Source organism: Sciurus vulgaris (genome assembly GCF_902686455.1).
Source record: "Sciurus vulgaris genome assembly, chromosome: 8".
NCBI lineage: Eukaryota > Metazoa > Chordata > Mammalia > Rodentia > Sciuridae > Sciurus > Sciurus vulgaris.
Window position 1 is genome coordinate 136,010,847 of NC_136468.1, and position 17,001 is coordinate 136,027,847.

A 17,001-nucleotide genomic window follows, 5' to 3' on the forward strand; every position below is an offset into this window, starting at 1 on the left:
ACACCCCCGTGTTTGTGACAGCTTGGGCGTTGGTGTTGATCAAGCCTGGGTGGGCAGCAGGACAAGGACCTGCCGGCCCCACCTCCGGCCTTGGTCCCCAAGAGCCTGAAGACACCAGCCACCAAGCCCAAGCTTCCTTGGGCGCGGCCCTGAGGTTGGAGGTGGGACCCGCTGACAAAGGCCCCTGGTAAGGGGCGGTTGAGGCGAGAGGGGACCCTGGAGGGGAGGGAGTGGTCAGATGTAAAGGAGGACGGCTCTCGATTCTTTTTCTCTCTCGCCCTCCGCCTTGTTCACTGGGTCCACCCTGATGCCCTCGGCCAGCTGCGAGGAGACCCAAAGGCCACGCTGCCAGGTCCTCCCTCTCCTGTCGCTCTTCGCAGGACACCGAGGACCGCAGGTAAACAAGCCCACAGACCATTACGACACCCAGGCACCCAGCGGGTGGGAAGTGCACCCCGGTGTGGGCAGGGAGGGGCTCGGGAGAGGGCAGCCGTCAGGAGAAGCTCCACGGAGAAGTGACTCTCGAAACGACTAAGCACCGAGTGCAGGGGCAGCCCAGGGCCAGCTCAGCCCTGGCCAAGGCCAGGGTCAGCCAGGTGCAAGGGAAAACCAGACCCAGCTGTGAAATGCAATTACAAAAACGTGCCTGGGGATCAGTGGCTCCCCGCTCTCGGCCTCTCTCCATGAGCCTGGTGAGCCACAGCCCTGACCTTCTACATCGGCCACCGCCACCCGGAGAGCCTGGCTGCTCCCTCCCCAAAGGAACAGGTGCCGAGAGAAGAGCCGCTGCTTCTCGCCTGTTCTGTCAGAGACCCCGCACAGGGTCTCAGGACCCGCAGAGAGGCCATGCCCGGCCTCACACAGGTTGTTTTAGAACGAACACCAGCAGGCTGGGGTGCGGCTCAGCGGCCGAGTGCTGGCCTGGCATGCCAGTGTCATCCTGTCACCTGGGTTTCATCCTGGCACTGCAAAAAACATAAAATAAAATGAGGCAGGGCTCTGTGGTGCACACCGGTCACCCTAGCGGCTTGGGAGGCTGAGGCAGGAGGATCAGGAGTTTAAAACCAGCCTCAGCAACTTAGTAGAGTCCTAAGCAACTCAGGGAGAGCCTGTCTCTCAATAAAATATAAAAAGGGCCGGGGGTGTGGCTCAGGGGTTATGCACCCCGGGGTTCAATCCTTGATATCAAGAAAATTGAAATTAAAGTTAAAAATGAAAGCCAGAAACCTAGCAGGTGCTCCCCGTGACAGGATTTCTACCATCTTGAGAAGCTACAGCTGGAAGAGACCAGACACTCATCCACCTGTCCACACAGGAGACGAAGGCCTCCAGAAAGCAAGTGACAACCCAAGAACCCTGCTTCACGCTCTTTCCCAGCAGGTTTAGAAATTGCCAGCCCTCGGTCTCTGGGACTGAGAAACTGAACAGACCCTCGTGGGAGCTGGAAGCCAGGCCTACTCCCATGAGCAGGGTATACCTTGAAAACTACAAATTTTTTTTTACATTTTTAAATGGTTGGGCTATGTTTTGTGACACAACATTTTGTGACATTCAAGGTTCTGGTTTTGTTTTGGTTTGCTTTGAGTTTTTTGGACTGGGAATTGTACCCAAGGGCACTCTACTACACCCCAGGCCTTTTGATTTTATTTTGAGAGCTAAGTCACTAAGTCTGGCCTCCAACTTGTGATCCTCCTGCCTCAGCCTCCTGAGTAACTGGGCTGATTGGCATGCACCACCGCACCCGGCCAAGCTTCGGTTTGATTGTAAAGTTCTCCTGGAACACAGCTACCTGCCTTGACCTGCTCGTGTTGTCTGTGGTGGCTTTCATGCCATAACAGCAGAATTGAGGCATTATATCACCTGCAAATCTTCAAAATACACACCCTTCACGTTGCCCGAGCCACTAGTGGATGCTGGAGCTTTGCACCAATCAGCTCACATAATCCTCCAATGACTGTTTGGTCTCTGGAAATAAGGAAACTGAGGCTCAGAGAGAGGACACACATATAAGGGAAGCAGCAGGGGCGGGACTCAAATTCAGGCAGACATTAGCGCTCTAGACCTTGACCTCCAGCCTGTGGTGTGCAGATCACCCAGCGCACCAGCCCTAAGCTCTCGTTGTAGGGGACAGGGTCTTGCGCAGCTGCAGGTGAGCTATCCCAAGGTAAGACCCGAGCAGCTAGACTGGCTTCTTACATATATATAGTTTTAGCTGTAGATGGACACAATACCTTTATTTTATTTATTCATTTATATTGTGATGGGCAGACAGATCTGACTCATGAGAATGTTCTAGGCCAGACTCTAAGGGAACTGACTAAACAGACTCCATTTTGCTCTGAGACTCCATGTTATGTAGGAAATAAGCTTCTCCCATGGGAACACCCCGCCTCTGTGCCCATCCTCAGTTACTTGGTGTGACATGTTTAATAATATACAATGGCGACTCCTATGTAGTGAAGAATTGCTCTCTTTTGATTCCTATCGCTCCTAAACAATGTACCATGTGAACAGTGATTGTGTGGATGTTAGCATCCATTCTTTAGTTTGTACCTAGGTAAGGGTCATTCTGACCCACTTCCCCCTCTGTCGATGATCTCATGATGTTAATGTGTAATTTCAAATCATAGCAACAGACACATGATTAATGTGATTTTTGGTATAAGAACTCCTACAACCCTGTGGTCGGGGCTGTTCTCCCAATAGCCATTTTTTGGGGCATTGTGTGAGACAGTCAGCCGGCTGGCTTAATAAAGACCCTCAAATTTGGACTTCTCATGGGTGACCGGTCTGTTCTTAAGTTGCGCCCCATAACCATATGTGGTGCTGAGGATGGAACCCAGGGCTTCACACGTGCTGGGCGAGCCACTGAGCCACAACCTAAGCCCTAGACTTGCTTTTTATAGGATCAAGAATTGCTCAGAAGATTCCGGTTCTTGTCATCTGTGTGATGACCATGAAACCACATCTCGCCACACCTGGCACTTGTCAGAAGTCCCCAGCAGGCTGGGTTCTGCTTCGAGGAATAGACACCAGAAAAGACTACAACGCCTTCCCAAATCAAAGCAACGATAGCTAACGTAAGAGAAATCCTGGAGAAAACCCCAGAAGTCCCCTTCTACAGGAATCTGTCCCTCGATGAAATGCGATTCAGAAGTGAAAGTCATATTTACGTTTGTGAAAGTCAGTGAAAATGGAGACCAGGGTGGAAGAATCTGTGAGCAGACAAAATCAGTTAGGCCTTCTGAGTGACCAAGGCTTTGAGTGATTTGCAAACATAAGCAAAACTTAAGCTATTTCTTGCAAATGCCTGGATTGAAGATAAACAACTGAACCAATCAGAAATAGCCAACAGCCTGTAATCCCGGCGGCTCGGGAGGCTGAGGCAGGAGGATCGCAAGTTCAAAGAGAGCCTCAGATATTTAGCGAGGCCCTGAGCAACTCAGTGAAACCCTGTCCCAAAATAAAACATTAAAAGGGCTGGGGATGTGGCTCAGTGGTTAAGCGCCCCTGGATTCAATCCTCAGTACCAAAACGAAAAAGGAAGTAGCCAACAAAGTTAGATCATATAACTAGGAACCCTCCAATGACACAGATCACATAAGGCCACCATATAACCAATTATAAAGAAAAAAATTGTGTTTTTGCAGTGCTGAGGCTGGAACCCAGGGCCACTCATGCTAGGCAAGCCCTTTGACCCGAGCTACCTAGAGCCCTTCCTTTACTCTTTCTGTCCCTGTCCATGACAAGCCTGCCACCGGGTCCCCTCGGTGGAGATCCTTCTGATCAGAGCTGCACAGCTCATGAATTATCATTTACACAAATAAACCCTTTAATATCTGAATGTGTCCCAGTTTACGTCTTAACACACCTGTGAGCCGCAAGCACTCAAAATGAACAGGTGTGTAGACCAGCAGAGGCAGTGGCCGCAGCTCTGCCCACTACCCCTAGTCCTCTTTCCCTTCCTCCTCGTCCTCCCCACCCCTGGCCCCGCCTCCACCCATACCCGGCCTCCTACTTGCGATCCTCCTGCCTCAGCCTCCTGAGTAACTGGGATGATTGGCGTGCACCACCGCACCTGGCCAAGCTTCGGTGTGATGGTAAAGTTCTTGGAACACAGCCTTGACCTGCTCACGTTGTCTGTGGTGGCTTTCACACCACAACAGCAGAATCGAGGTTTTGTCTCACCAGCAAAACCTCAAAGTACACTCCCTTTACGCTGCCCGAGCCACAAGTTAGTTACCTGGCACCTGCAGCTACTGGCCCTCACCCCCACCAGTGACCAAACCCTTGACGGCTCCAAGTCCAGCTCCTGGGTGTGATCAAAGGTGTATTAAATGTCACTCTGTGATGACTGACACATCGGCAGCTCGGGGAGCATCGCACAGCAGCCAGCAGACCCCCGTCATCCTGAGGCTGGTGTCCCTGCTGGCCGCTGAGGCTCTGTCGTGGACGGAAGTGGTTGTAAGATTAAGGACATAGGAGAGAGCACAGGGGCTGTGCTCCCGGACTCAAGTGAGCAGCTGTCACTGTGGTGTCCAGCACATCTGCCTGGTCACCTTAGAGTCGCACTGAAGGACGTGACCATCCTGCACCAGCCCCAGCCACGTTCTCCCGTTTCCTTTGCAGGTGGTCAGGACAGGGACAGCAGAGGCAGCAACAGTGTGAGCTTTCCCCACACCGCCCTATCCACGTGCGTCCACCTTGACCTGGAGGGACCCCTCCGGTATGCCGAGCCTCAGCTGGGATTGGCTGAGCGGCACCAGCTGGCAATGCAGAGGCCTCCTCTTCCCATGATGCCCGGTGCTGGTTGGCTCGCATCCGCTCAGACCGCTTCTCACCAACTTGCCATTCTGGAAGATTCCATTGGCTACACAAATGGGGCATCAAGGTGCCAAAATCAATGAGAGCCTTCTGGGCTTGGCTCAAAATTGGGAACCCATTGGAAGGAGCTGCTGGTGGGCAGGTCACCATTACTGGATCTGCCGCCTGAATCCACCCGGCTCAATATGGAATCAATGTCGGGCTTTCCTCAGAGACGGGCCGCCCGGGCTGCGGCTGGATCAATGCTATCAAAACAAACGGGGTTTCTGCTCCTAGGAACGGAGCCCAGAGGGAGCCTCCACGATGCCTTCAGAGATGGAAGCAATCATTTTTACTTTATTTTATTTGGGTACTGGGGATTGAACCCAGGGGCACTTACCCATGAGCCACATTCCCAGCCCTTTTATTTTTGTTTTGAGACAGGGCCTCGCTAAGTTGCTGAGGGCCTCACTAAGTTCAAGGCTGGCCTTAACTCACGATCCTCCTGCCTCAGCCTCCCAAGCCACTGGGATGAACAGCGATAAACGTGTCCTTGATGGTGGACCATTAAAGTCATTGTCAAGGTGAAGCATTTACCACCTGTTAAACGGAAAGGCAGGCTATACAAAAGAAACAATTAGGAGACGGGAGAAAATCTCTGCTAGCTCCTCTTCTGGCTGAGGATTAATATCTAGAATATATAAAGAGCTCAAAACCCTGATACCAAGACCTCAAATAACCCAACTAATAAATGGGCAAGTGAATTAAGCAGACACTTCTCAAAAGAAGAAACGCAAATGGCTAACAAATATATGAAAAAATCTTCCACATCTTTAGCGATTAAGGAAATACAAATCAACGCCACCCCGAGGGGCTGGGGTGGTGGCTCAGTGGCAGAGTGCTTGCCTTGCATCTGCGAGGCATGGGGTTCGATTGTCAGCATCACATACAAATAAAATAAAGTCCATCGACAACTAAAAAAATATTTAAAATAAAACTATCCTGAGATTTTACCTCACACCAGTACAAACTGCCAGGCGTGGTGGCAAATACCTGTAACTCCCAGCCACTTGGGAGGCTGAGGCAGGAGGATTGCAAGTTAAATAAAAAAGGCTGGGGATGTGACTGAGTGGTTAAGTGTCCCTGTACCAAAATAATAATAATAATAATAATAAAGATGGACTACATGACAGACATGATCCTGCAATATGTATAATCAGAAAAATGAGAGATGACACTATGTATGATCTATCAAAATGTATAAATGCATTCTACTATTATGGACAACTAATCAGAACAAATAAAATAAAAAAAAGTTTTTAAAAGATGAAGAGGAGATAAAGGAATACCTTCACTCTGTGGGTGGGACAGTACGTTAGTGCCACAATTGTGGGAGTCAGGATGGAGGCTCCTCAAAAGGCTAGACTGGAGCCCCGAGGACCCAGCCATACCGCCCCTCGATATCTACCCTGAGGACTAAGGTCGTCTTACTACAGCGACACGCGCGCACTCCCGTGTTTACAGCAGCTCAGTTTGTGAGAGCTGATTATGGAGCCAGCCGAGGTGTCCACCGTTGGAGGACTGGATGAAGAAAATGTGACCTTCATGTATTCGACTGGAGTTTGACTCAGTCATAAGGAAAAATGAAATTATGTCATTGACAGGAAAATGGATGGAACCAGAGACCGTCCTGTTAAGTGAAATAAGCCAAACTCAGAAGGCCGAGGGTCGGATGTTTTCTCTCCTATGCGGAAGCCAGAGAGGAACAAGGAAAAGAAAGGTGGGGGGCGGGCCTCCTAAAAATCAAGGGGAGATCAGTGGAGAAAAGGGACGAGGGGTGGCAGGGAGGGGGCAAGTGCCGGGGAGCGACATTGGCTACACCGTGTGCATGTACGAGCATGGGCCAGCCAATCCGACTGTGATGCACCAGTAAAAAATGAGAAAAAAGGCTACAGAGGAGCCACGCAATTTCAGCTGTGTGGGCACCTGGAGGGCAGTTGGAAAGAAACGCCAGGTTTCCTGTGTTTCTTGGGGCTCCCAGCCCTGTCCCTCCCAGGACTGCTCTGTCACAGCCAGGGGTCCAATCCCATTGCTTCTCCAAAAGTTCCTCAGCATCATCTCCATGGAAGATTCTCTGGAGGGGTTTAGGGACCTGATCAGACATCATGGGCTGAACCCCCAGAGAGCAACTCATTACCGAGAGAAGGGATCAGGAAGCTTTTTCTAGAAAGGCCCGGAGAGTAAACTTTTCAGCTTTGTGGATCTGACACAATTATTCGACTCTGTCATTGTAGCATAAAAGCGTTCACAATTGATATGTAAATGATGAGCAAAATTGTGTTTCAATAAAACTTTATTTCCAAAAACAAGTGGAGGGCCAGATTGGACTCATGGGCTGTAGTGGGCTGACCTAAAAAAGTGGACACCACGCCCCGTTGTCCCGCTGATGGGCAGTTAAAACAGAATTGCTCCAGATTGTGTCTCTGGAGCAATGAGTTAGTGAGCCCTAACAGGTGTCAGGAGTTGGGATGAGCCACAAACAGGGCAGTGCCATCCCTGCTCTTGTGGGGCCTATACATTAGTGGTCAGGTCAAAAGCCACCAGCCAGGGCTGTTGCATATGGCTGGGTCAAAAACTTAGACCTGAGAAACAGAATTGTATCCTTGCTTTGAGTTTGCTGTGTGGCTGTAGGGAATTCGCTTGGGCTCTCTGAGCTTGACTCACTTTTGAATTCTTTATTTTTATTTTTTTGGGGGGGTGGTGCTGGGGATTGAACCCAGGGCCTTGTGCTTGCAAGTTTACCAACTGAGCTATCTCCCCAGCCCCCATTTTTTTTTTTTAAACTGGGGATTGAACCCAGGGGCACTTAACTACTGAGCCACATTTCCAGCCATTTTTTTTAATGTTGATAGACTTTTATTTTATTCATTTATTTATACGTGGTGCTGAGAATTGAACCCAGTGCCTCACACATGCTAGGCAAGCGCTCTACCACTGAGCTATATCCCCAGCCCTTGAATTCTTAATGTGAAACAAAACAAGCCATCAGCAAAGGTTGCCCTGCAGATGTAGACCCAGCCCAGTCACCTCACCTCTGACTCCCCGAGTCTTTCTCTTGTCAAATTTAAGAGCAAAGTTCGCTTTAGGCTATGGTGTGCCGCATCAGGAACAGAAGCCCTTCTCCTGCCCCAAGTACAGAGACTCTCTCCCTACACAGGAGTCAATGACTCCCCATTGCTTTTAAAATTAAAGACTTAAATTCTCAAGATGCCTGGCGATGCCTTGTCACCTTTCTTTTTCTCCCGCTCATCTCTCTCTTACTCTCTGTCCTCTGTCCCTTTGTTCTGTGACGGCTCTTTCTGTTCAGTTTTGTTTGGTTTTCCAGTGTTGGGTATTACTCCCAGAACCTCGTGCCTGCTAGGAAAGTGCCCTACCTAGCATCTGAGACCTATTGCCATCCCCCTGACTTATTTTGAGACAGGGTCTTGTCAAATTGCCGAGGCTGGCCTCTAACTCATGAACCTCCTGCCTTGGCCTCCCAAGTAGCTGGGACTACAGGGGCCCAACAAGTCCTCTTAAGTTTGCACATGTAATTTCCTCTGCCTGGAGCACTCTTGGCTGTTGACTGTCCCACAACTGCCACTTGCTCTTCAGATCCCACCCTTACTCCATGGTTTTTGAACCCTCTCTTGCCTGTTGCCTATTTCCCTGGAAGCTCCAGAAGAACACGGCGTGTCTGGCTCATCGTTTGCTGAGCATGCTTGCTGGGATTGGTCGGTGGGGATGCAACACTCCCCACCTCTCTCCCCTGCATGGGAGCTGCCGGGTGGAGAAGGAATCACAGTCAGCCCAGCCACTGGCTGTTAGATTCCTCTGCACTGGAGCCCAGTAGTGGGCTAGCCTGGGAACCAAGGGCTGTTTGTGGGCCTTCTGGGGAAAGTGTGCCCCTCAGTGTTGACTAAGGGCCTGATACTGTCACAACAGCCCCATCTTAAAGCAGAAGACATGGCTACTTGAAGCTCTGCTGCAAGCAGATCCTGTGCAAGATTTGGTTGTCGAACAACCTACAACCTCGTTTGACTTGGACACTCCTAAGAGCTAGTCCCTGCATTAAATCCGGGCTCCCTTATTTGAGCACCGGATAGATAAAAACGCTCATAGCTTTTGGAGGGCACCACATCCCCCTGGGCACCCCTGCGGCCTGCAAGCAGCATTTGTGGGGTGACCTCAGATTGCAATTTGCTCAATCACTGCTCTAATAAAAACCTAATAATCCCACAGAACAAAGAGGAAGCACTGTGTGACCAAAAGCCAGAGCCGCTGAGCTGCAACCTGCTGTTTGGGATGGTCAAGCACACATTCAGTTGTTAAGGAAAATGAGGAGAAACAATTAAGCACGTGTGGAATCCTGGAAATACGGCGATGGGCAAGGACCACACCTGAGGTGTCAGGTATTACCTGTGATTTTATAACCTGTCTTTAATTCATGGGGAACTGCTGCTGCTCCCCAACAGGATGCCGTGACCGGGGGTGGGGGGACATGGGGGACAGCCCTCAGCAAATCCCCCCTGCGTTCCCCAGTGCCCACTCTCCTCCAGAAAGCCGAGGCTCTGCAAAGGCCCAGGGTGGCTGGACTGCAACGTAAGCCCCCGGCCTCCTCCCCAGTCCAGCCGGTCTTGAGGTCCGTTTCTCCAGAGCAGTGGGTCTTCGTTTTGTTTTCAGTCCTGTGTCCAGCAAAGCTCTCATGAGAGGGGCCAAGCGCAGAGCTGCTGTCCTCCAAAACGCCCAGACCTGGGAGCGAGTGGCCCTAACTGCCCGCCCTCCCCCACCGTCTCCCCCCGCCTTTGCTGATTTGAAGCATCAGAAGAGGAAACGGTTACTCGGGGCTTGCTAGAGCCAGGATTCAATTCCCCTCCTCAAGTGGGAAGAACTTCAGGGGGTTCACTGCCAGCCTGATTCCGGCTGCTCGTCTGGCAGCACCGGGAGCTGGTTTCTGAGCTGGAGAGGACAGTGCAAAGCCATTCCCCCACACGAGAACAGGGGCTCCCCAGCTCGCAGGCGGCCTAGGCAACCGGAGGTCAGGAGGGGGCTGGCCCCAAACCTGGAAGGCTGAAGGGCAAAGAAATGTCACACTGCTCCTAACTTGGTGATTGTCCACAAGGGTGGCTGCAGGAGGAACCCAGGGCTTGGGCAGCCGTCCTTGAGCACCGGGCCTATGCTGGCACCCGGCAGAAGAGACCTCAAATCGCAAGGAGTCTGCAGATCTGATGGGGCATCTCTCCAGATGATGCCCGCATCTTGGCCGCAAACTCCAACTCAGACCAGCTTATGTGTCAACGGGCGTCCTGGGGTACCTCGCTGGAAATGCAGCCGGGCCTCGGGCATGGACTTGGGGAACCAGAGCCCAGAGCCCCTTCTCCATCACTGTGCACCTGCTCTGCCCACATGCTCCCCAAGTCCCAGGTCCCCATAAAGGAAAACTCATATCTGCCACCACTGCAGGTGGTTGTGGAGGTTGGCCCAGCCTGGGGTTGACAAGGTCAGAGGTCATACTCTGGAAGCAAAAAGTAGAGCTGAGCAGATAATCCCACAGATGCCCGCACCCCAGACAGGGCTCTATTCTCATTCAACAAATATTTATTGACACCTTGTGCCAGATCCTGGGGATCCCAATTAAGGAAAAATGTCCCTGTCCTTATAAAGTTTATATTTCATTTGAGAAACAAATCAATTTCAGTGAGCTGCTGATCCCACGGGGGTCCGGCATTTGTCATGGGAAAATGTGGGCAGGGGAGGGAGGGTACCACCTCCCAGGGCCATCAGGCGGAATGCTGGGCGCAGACACTGGAGCTGGGGAGGGACAGGAGGCCTCCCAAAGGGGCGCATTGGTTGAGGGGCCGAGGCAGCAGGGTAGGTCACACGGGGCCTCGCAGCCGATCCTAAGGGTCCTAGGTTTTACTGTGAGTGGAACAGGAGGCCACGGAGGGCGCTGCGCCTAGCTACGTGGGCCACCGGGCACTCTTTAGTGACTGGGCAGTATGTACTTCTTAAGCTGTTCCCATACAGTCTGCCACCACCCAACTCTTCTGAGAACAGAGTCAAAGCAGCCATGGACAATCCGTGATGTGCTCAAATCAACTTTATTTACGGAAACTGGCATTTGAATTGCACATCGTTTCTACCAACCAACCACTCACCCTTTGCCCCCGTCCACCACTTAAAAATGTAAAAACCATTCTTATTTTATGGGCCAGCCATATAGAAACTTCCAGCAGGGTGGATTTGGCCTTAGTTTGCCTTTTTAACCTTAAAAAGTCAGCCTGGCTGGTGCTTTGAGAACAGACTGGGGAAGGAGGCTTGCTCAGGAAGCTATGATGGCGAGTTTGGTCATCGCTGCCAGGCAATGGGCACCCAGATGCTTGTCAAACACTGTGTGGCCCTTGTGCACTAGACAAGGGGAGAACCACTCTTCTTCAGACACCTTGACAGATTGTTCTAGAAAACATTATTTGGAAGTGAAAAAGGGAACAGCTTGCTGGAGACAGACCAGTTATGAGGCTGTTCAGGCAACGTCTGGCTTCTCTGTGGGGCAGGAGGAGGGCGCCTGGCAGGTGGCCCTCAGAACCCCCGCCTGTCTCCTTCCGTGGAACTATGAACCCCTGGAAGAAACTGGGTCTGGGAACGACCCACCTGTCCTTCTGGGAACTGTATTTGAAGGCAGCAATAAGCAGTCAGGAGTCTGCAAATGAAGGGGCACTTCACCGGCTACCCCAGAGCCTCGCAGCATGGACTGCGACTTCCTGTTAGGTAGAAGCAACTTCCCAATTCTGACCTCACCACCGCAGCCCCAAAGCTGGAATGTGTGGCTGGAATCTTGAAGGCTGATTTTCACTGCACTGTAGTCTGAACACCTTTCCTGGCTGGACACTTGGTCCACTTCACACTCTGCCAAAAGCAGCCTTCAGGGCTGGTAGGGGCTCAGTGGTGGAGGGCTTGCCTCGCAGGTGTGAGCACCACATGTAAATAAAGGTCCAGCACCAACTAAAAATATATATTAACAGGATAAAAAAAAAAAGTCTTCATCCAGTGGATGCCCAGATGGAAAAAAGGGGCCTAGTGTGGCGGGGTGGGGTGGGGTGGGAAACGGGGAAGGAGCAGAAGCAGAGCTATTGGGAAGGCACCTGGGGAGCTCCCAGCCCCCCAGCACCTTGGCAAACAGTTCACCAGGGCCCCAGGCTCGTGCCTCCTAGCAAACTCCCTGGGGAGAATGTGTGCTGCCTGCTGGTTTCGGGGCGGGGCATGAGCACCGCCGCTGTCTTCATGGTGGCCAACTCAGACGTCACCCCCACCACCAGGAATGAGCCTGGGTGCTCCAGCACTGAGCTCCAGCCCCTCCCTTCTGAAGAGGAGCTCTTGCTAAGTGACCTTGAACTTGGGACTCTCCTCCATCAGCCTCCCAAGTTGCTGGGATCACAGATACACAGCCGCACCCAGTGTCAGACAAAATCTTACACACCCATCCAGTGATAATCAGGAGACAACTGGGATTGAGATGAAGCCTATCAAAGTCTATTTATTCCCTATCATTTTTAAAAACATATTGCCCAGTTTCTGTGGCCTTTGTCTCTTGCCATATTAAAGTCTTAAGTAATTTGATTTTTGTGGGGTCAACTTAATGTCTCCTTTGTGATTCACTCCACACTTTGGGGTTAATGCCATGGCACCATTTACATCCCACTAACTTATGATGCTTATTTTAATAATTGTTCACTTATCACCAATACTTTAATTTTAATTATTCTTTCTGGGAAATGAAGAAATTAACCAAAAACCCTTCAGAAAAATTGAAGCCAGGCGTGGGGGCACACCCCTGTAATCCCAGCAACTCAGGAGTCTGAGGCAGGAGGATCACAAGTTTGAGGCCAGACTCAGCACTGGCAACTTAGTGAGGCCCTAAGCAATTTAGTGAGACCTTCCCTCACTGGAGATGTGGCTCAGTGGTAAAGTGCCCCTGGATTAAATCTCTTTTCTTTTAAAAAAAAGAAAAACTGAATTTAATAATGACTCACAACTTCCACCTACAGCTTGGAGGAACATTTCTGGTGTTTATTCTACACATAAATGTGAACTGCTCACACAGATTCTTAAAGGGGTCTGTCACAAAGCAGCTGTCTGAGTGAAGCAGCCTGCCTGTCCATGTTCTTGAAAGGCCTAACGGGCACCACCTTCCCGTACGTCTCTGCTGAGCAGATAAGCCACCCAGTGTCACTGATGGCCAAGTGGTTTCACGGGAGAGATGTGACAGCTGTGTTTTAGACGCAAATTTAACTTTTCTTTCTGATATCAGCAACATAGTTCATGGTGAGACACTTTGAATATCCAGAAACGGTGGGTGGTGACACTCAACACCAGGAAATAACATCCTTGAGCCCCAAACTGGAAGCAACTGCATTCAGCAATGTATTCATTATTTCCTATGTGATACTTTTTTTTAAAGTGACTGTAAATGACCACACAATGTTACAGTGTTTCAACGTAACAGGTAACACGTAATCAAACACATTCCTTCTAACTTTCATCTTGTGATTCCTGAACCTACCTTCCACTGGCTCCTGGGAGACAGAATTCCCACAGGTGAAAATCTTGACTGTGGGCTGGCCTGACCAACTGCCCCCCAGGAAGGTGCTGCCACCTGCAGTGGAGAGAAGCCCCAGCACCCTGGCGTCCTCTGGAGGCAGGGTTGGAACACAGGGCACTGTCCAGCCTGGACACCAAGTACCTCCCTTAGGAAGGAAGGTTGTGTCTTTGATGACAACTCATTTTAATGTGTCCGCAGAAGGAAAAAGGGTCACTTGGAGTCAACAGATTCTTAAGAGCCTACACAAAGCTTTTCTGGACACAGGACACTAGAGCAAGGGAAGTAACCTTTAAAAAATGGAAGTTCTCCCCAGACAAGGTCTGGCTGGCTGTCTGGGGACAACGTGATGGCATTTTAGGTCTTCTGGCAAAGAATCAAGGCAGCTGAAGCCAGAAAACAAACCAGTTGTAAACAGACCACCATGCGTCTGCCCCCTGACTGCGGGTCTGCCAGAGTGGCTGCCAACTTCTGCTTCCTGCAGCCTCGGCTGACCACAGCCCTGGCTGCTGCTCTGCTCACCACCAGGCACCCAGCATGAGGTACTGAGGAGGCACCTTTGTGACGACCGTTTTGTCATGGCTACAAACACTCAGAAAAAGGTCAACAGTGGGACATTCTTTGTTACAAACACTAAAATGTCATGAGACAATGGAGAAATATAAAAAGGGAAGTCAAAAGAGACCGAGAGCTCAACCAGCACCGAGACACTTCTGCGGGAATATTAACTGCTGCCACGCCAGGAATCAGCGCGACCTGGTGGCCACGAGCTGTACAGCACAGCTGGCTGCAGGGCCAGACTTGGTCTGCAGGATCTGGAGCAGGCACTCACCCTGAAAGGCCCCTTGTGCGCTCAGCCGCCCGCCCCAGCCCCTGTCCTTACCTCAGAGAGTGGAGTCACCAGGCTGGTTCCCAGAGTCAGAGAAACTGCACATGGCAGAGAGGCATAGGCTGCCTCAAAAAGACAGCGAGGTGTGAAAGAAACACGGGACACCGATTTGTAATCCATGACTTTTATCTTTGAAAATGGAAGCAAGTGTTTTCACAGGACACTATGGCGCTCTATAAGAGCCGATCAAGGAGTGACTCGCCGTCCTCCTCCGGGATGCCACGGCATTTTTTAAAAAAGAAAACAAAACAGGAAAAATAATCCACAATGCTTCAGGCACCTACTCTGGGCCTGGACGGGCATCCGTTCATTAAATACGTCAGAAGCTACAAACTAAGGTCGGGTGACTTTCCCTCGCCCTCCCTCTCCTCCTCGAACCACTTTCCCCACAGGGTTCCACCAACCACAAACTGTTTACTTAATTTGATATCAGAACCTTAAACCATTTCTGAATCTTAGAAATGAAGGTCCTCAGCAGATTACATTGATTAAAAAAAATGTAGGTTTGACTTATGTCACTGTAATTATTGTTTTCTTTACATCTCATTATCCACTTTTATATTAAAAACACACACATACATACACACAAAAGCGAACACTCAGATGCCCTGAAATTGTGGAGACAGCAGCCCCAACATCGTTGGTCAAGAATATGGCACCTCTTCTGCTGGGACAGTACCCAGTGGGGTCGTGCCGTCTGACAGGCTGCCCCCACGCTCCGCTCCATCCTGGCTCCTGGACACATTGCTTCCAGTCAGCCCTGCACCCGCCCCAGTGCACACACACAGGAGTGTCCCCTCCATGGCCCCTGTGTCCTTCCAGGACAGAGGATCGCTAAGTCAGGTTTTGCAAACATGCGATTGAGAACACGGCAATAGGGGACCAGCACTCGCCTGACGCCCTCCGGGTCCAGGGAGCCTCCGTACCTCACCGCAGCTGTGAGTGAGCTGCAGCAGCCTGCTCTGTGTGGGGTGCAAAGGGGCATGTCCACACGTGCTCAAGCTAGGGCAGGGGTCTGCACTCCCTCTTCTGCTTAATTCTAGACCATTCTCCTCAGTCCCAACATTCGACAGCATCCTCTGGCCTCATTTTGCTGAATGTGATTGGGGCTAAAAGGCAGGAAGACAGGCAGGACTGCTGGGGCCCCGAGGGAGACGCAGCAGCCACGAGGAGAAGGCAGGGGCCCTGTGGGTGTGAGGGGAGTTGCTCCTTCGCCAGCAACGCTTAGACAGTGGAGGCCACCAGGGGTGAGAGCTCCCCTCCAAGCTCCCTGCCCGGCTAAGCTGCTGAGCTGGGCAAGAGGGGACACGCCACAACATGCAACACTCTTGTCCCAGTGCCCTTGTCAAGTACGGACCGCAGCCTGAGCCGTGAGGTTGGATGTGAGACTCTGTGTAACAAACTGCAGAAACACATGCTAGTTTGGTTAGATTATAATCATCTGAAGCACAGAATCAAGGAGCAAAATTTCATCTGGTACAACCACCCAATTTCTAAAAAAAAGAGAAAGGAAAGAAAGGGAGAGATATGATGAGAGTTTTTTTTGATCAGAAGACTCAACAGAATGGGGGCAGTAAGAGGGGTCCACATGATTTTTCAAGTCTTCCTTCTGTACAGTCATTAAGATGACCAGGTTTGTGCTGCCAGCGAGCCAGCACCGTGTGGCTACTGCTCTGATTGTTCTCAGATGAATGTTTATACAAAATAATATCTTCATCTAGTTTATAAACATACACAGTGCTGTCCCTTTCAAATTAAGGAAAAAAAAATCACACACAAATACTGCAAAGTAGCAAAATACAAAGGAAAAAAGCTACTTTTGGTTTTGGCAACATTAAAAAAAGAAAGAAATATAAAAAGCAGTGTGGCATTGGTCCCTATTCATTTAAAAAAAAAAAGGTACTTGGGCATGACACTGAATTGGAATTGATTTGTTTTCTAAAATTCAGAATATCTGGGATTTTAAAAGTAGCACTTTTGTCTTTAAGAGTTCAACAAGTCACATAACACTTAAAACATCAAAAAAGCTTTCTGATAAAAAGCTCAGCTTTTTTTTTTCTTTTTTCTTTTTTTTGCAAATTTGGGAGACGGATCGAGTTCTTACTGGAATGTGGCCTATCACCGTGGTTGACAACTCTGAAATGGAATGTCTCCAAATGGCAGTGCCTCCCTCTCCCCTCCCTAGGACCACACCAACAACCAGCTACCAAAGCACAAGTTCTTGCTCCCATGTTTCCGAGGGGTGGGGACGGGACCTTCAGGCTGCTATCTTTGCCATCTGCTGTTCTAACTTGGAAATACGCTCATCTTGATTGCAGATTGTGTCTTTTATAGATTTGATCTCTTTTAAAATCTCATCCAACTTGGCTTCATTTTGCTAAAAATAAAGAAGGGGCATCAATTAAAAAGCAGTAAACAAACTTCAACACAATTCTGATGTAAGACTTAAACGTAATTTTCTATTTTGCAAATGGCAAGCCAAGTCACCAAATTGGAAAAAGAAGTCTAAACTGCCGCATGTAGGCCTGATGAGTACTCGGCTGATGCTGGTCTGTCCCTCTGAAACCCCACAGAAAAACGACCGTCCCATGGCACTACCTCTGTCCCCATGCCTGTGCACTGAGCCAGACAAGGACTCTGTCAGGTCACAAATCATAGGATAAGACTGGATCCT

At 50.3% G+C, this 17,001-nt stretch overlaps 1 protein-coding gene and 1 long non-coding RNA gene across 5 annotated transcripts in view; one reads left to right on the forward strand and one right to left on the reverse strand.

Moving 5' to 3' along the window:
* Window positions 1–37: 37 nt before the first annotated feature.
* On the forward strand, window positions 38–16,295 carry LOC306668249. 2 transcript variants are annotated; one of them, XR_013765783.1, is made up of 3 exons: window positions 38–397; window positions 9,085–9,254; window positions 12,888–16,295. It is a non-coding gene; the product is annotated as an uncharacterized lncRNA (long non-coding RNA). The 2 variants fall into 2 exon arrangements; XR_013765784.1 differs by lacking the exon at window positions 12,888–16,295 and adding an exon at window positions 9,965–12,263 and having other exon boundaries at window positions 41–397.
* Window positions 14,565–17,001, reverse strand: part of CORO1C (coronin 1C) — a 74,392-nt gene continuing 71,955 nt past the window's right edge. For all 3 annotated transcript variants that reach the window (XM_079151376.1, XM_079151375.1, XM_079151374.1), the window contains exon 11: window positions 14,565–16,704. In XM_079151376.1, coding sequence (XP_079007502.1) covers window positions 16,585–16,704 — 120 coding nt within the window. In that variant the 3' untranslated portion in view covers window positions 14,565–16,584. The remainder of the gene's footprint in view (window positions 16,705–17,001) is intronic.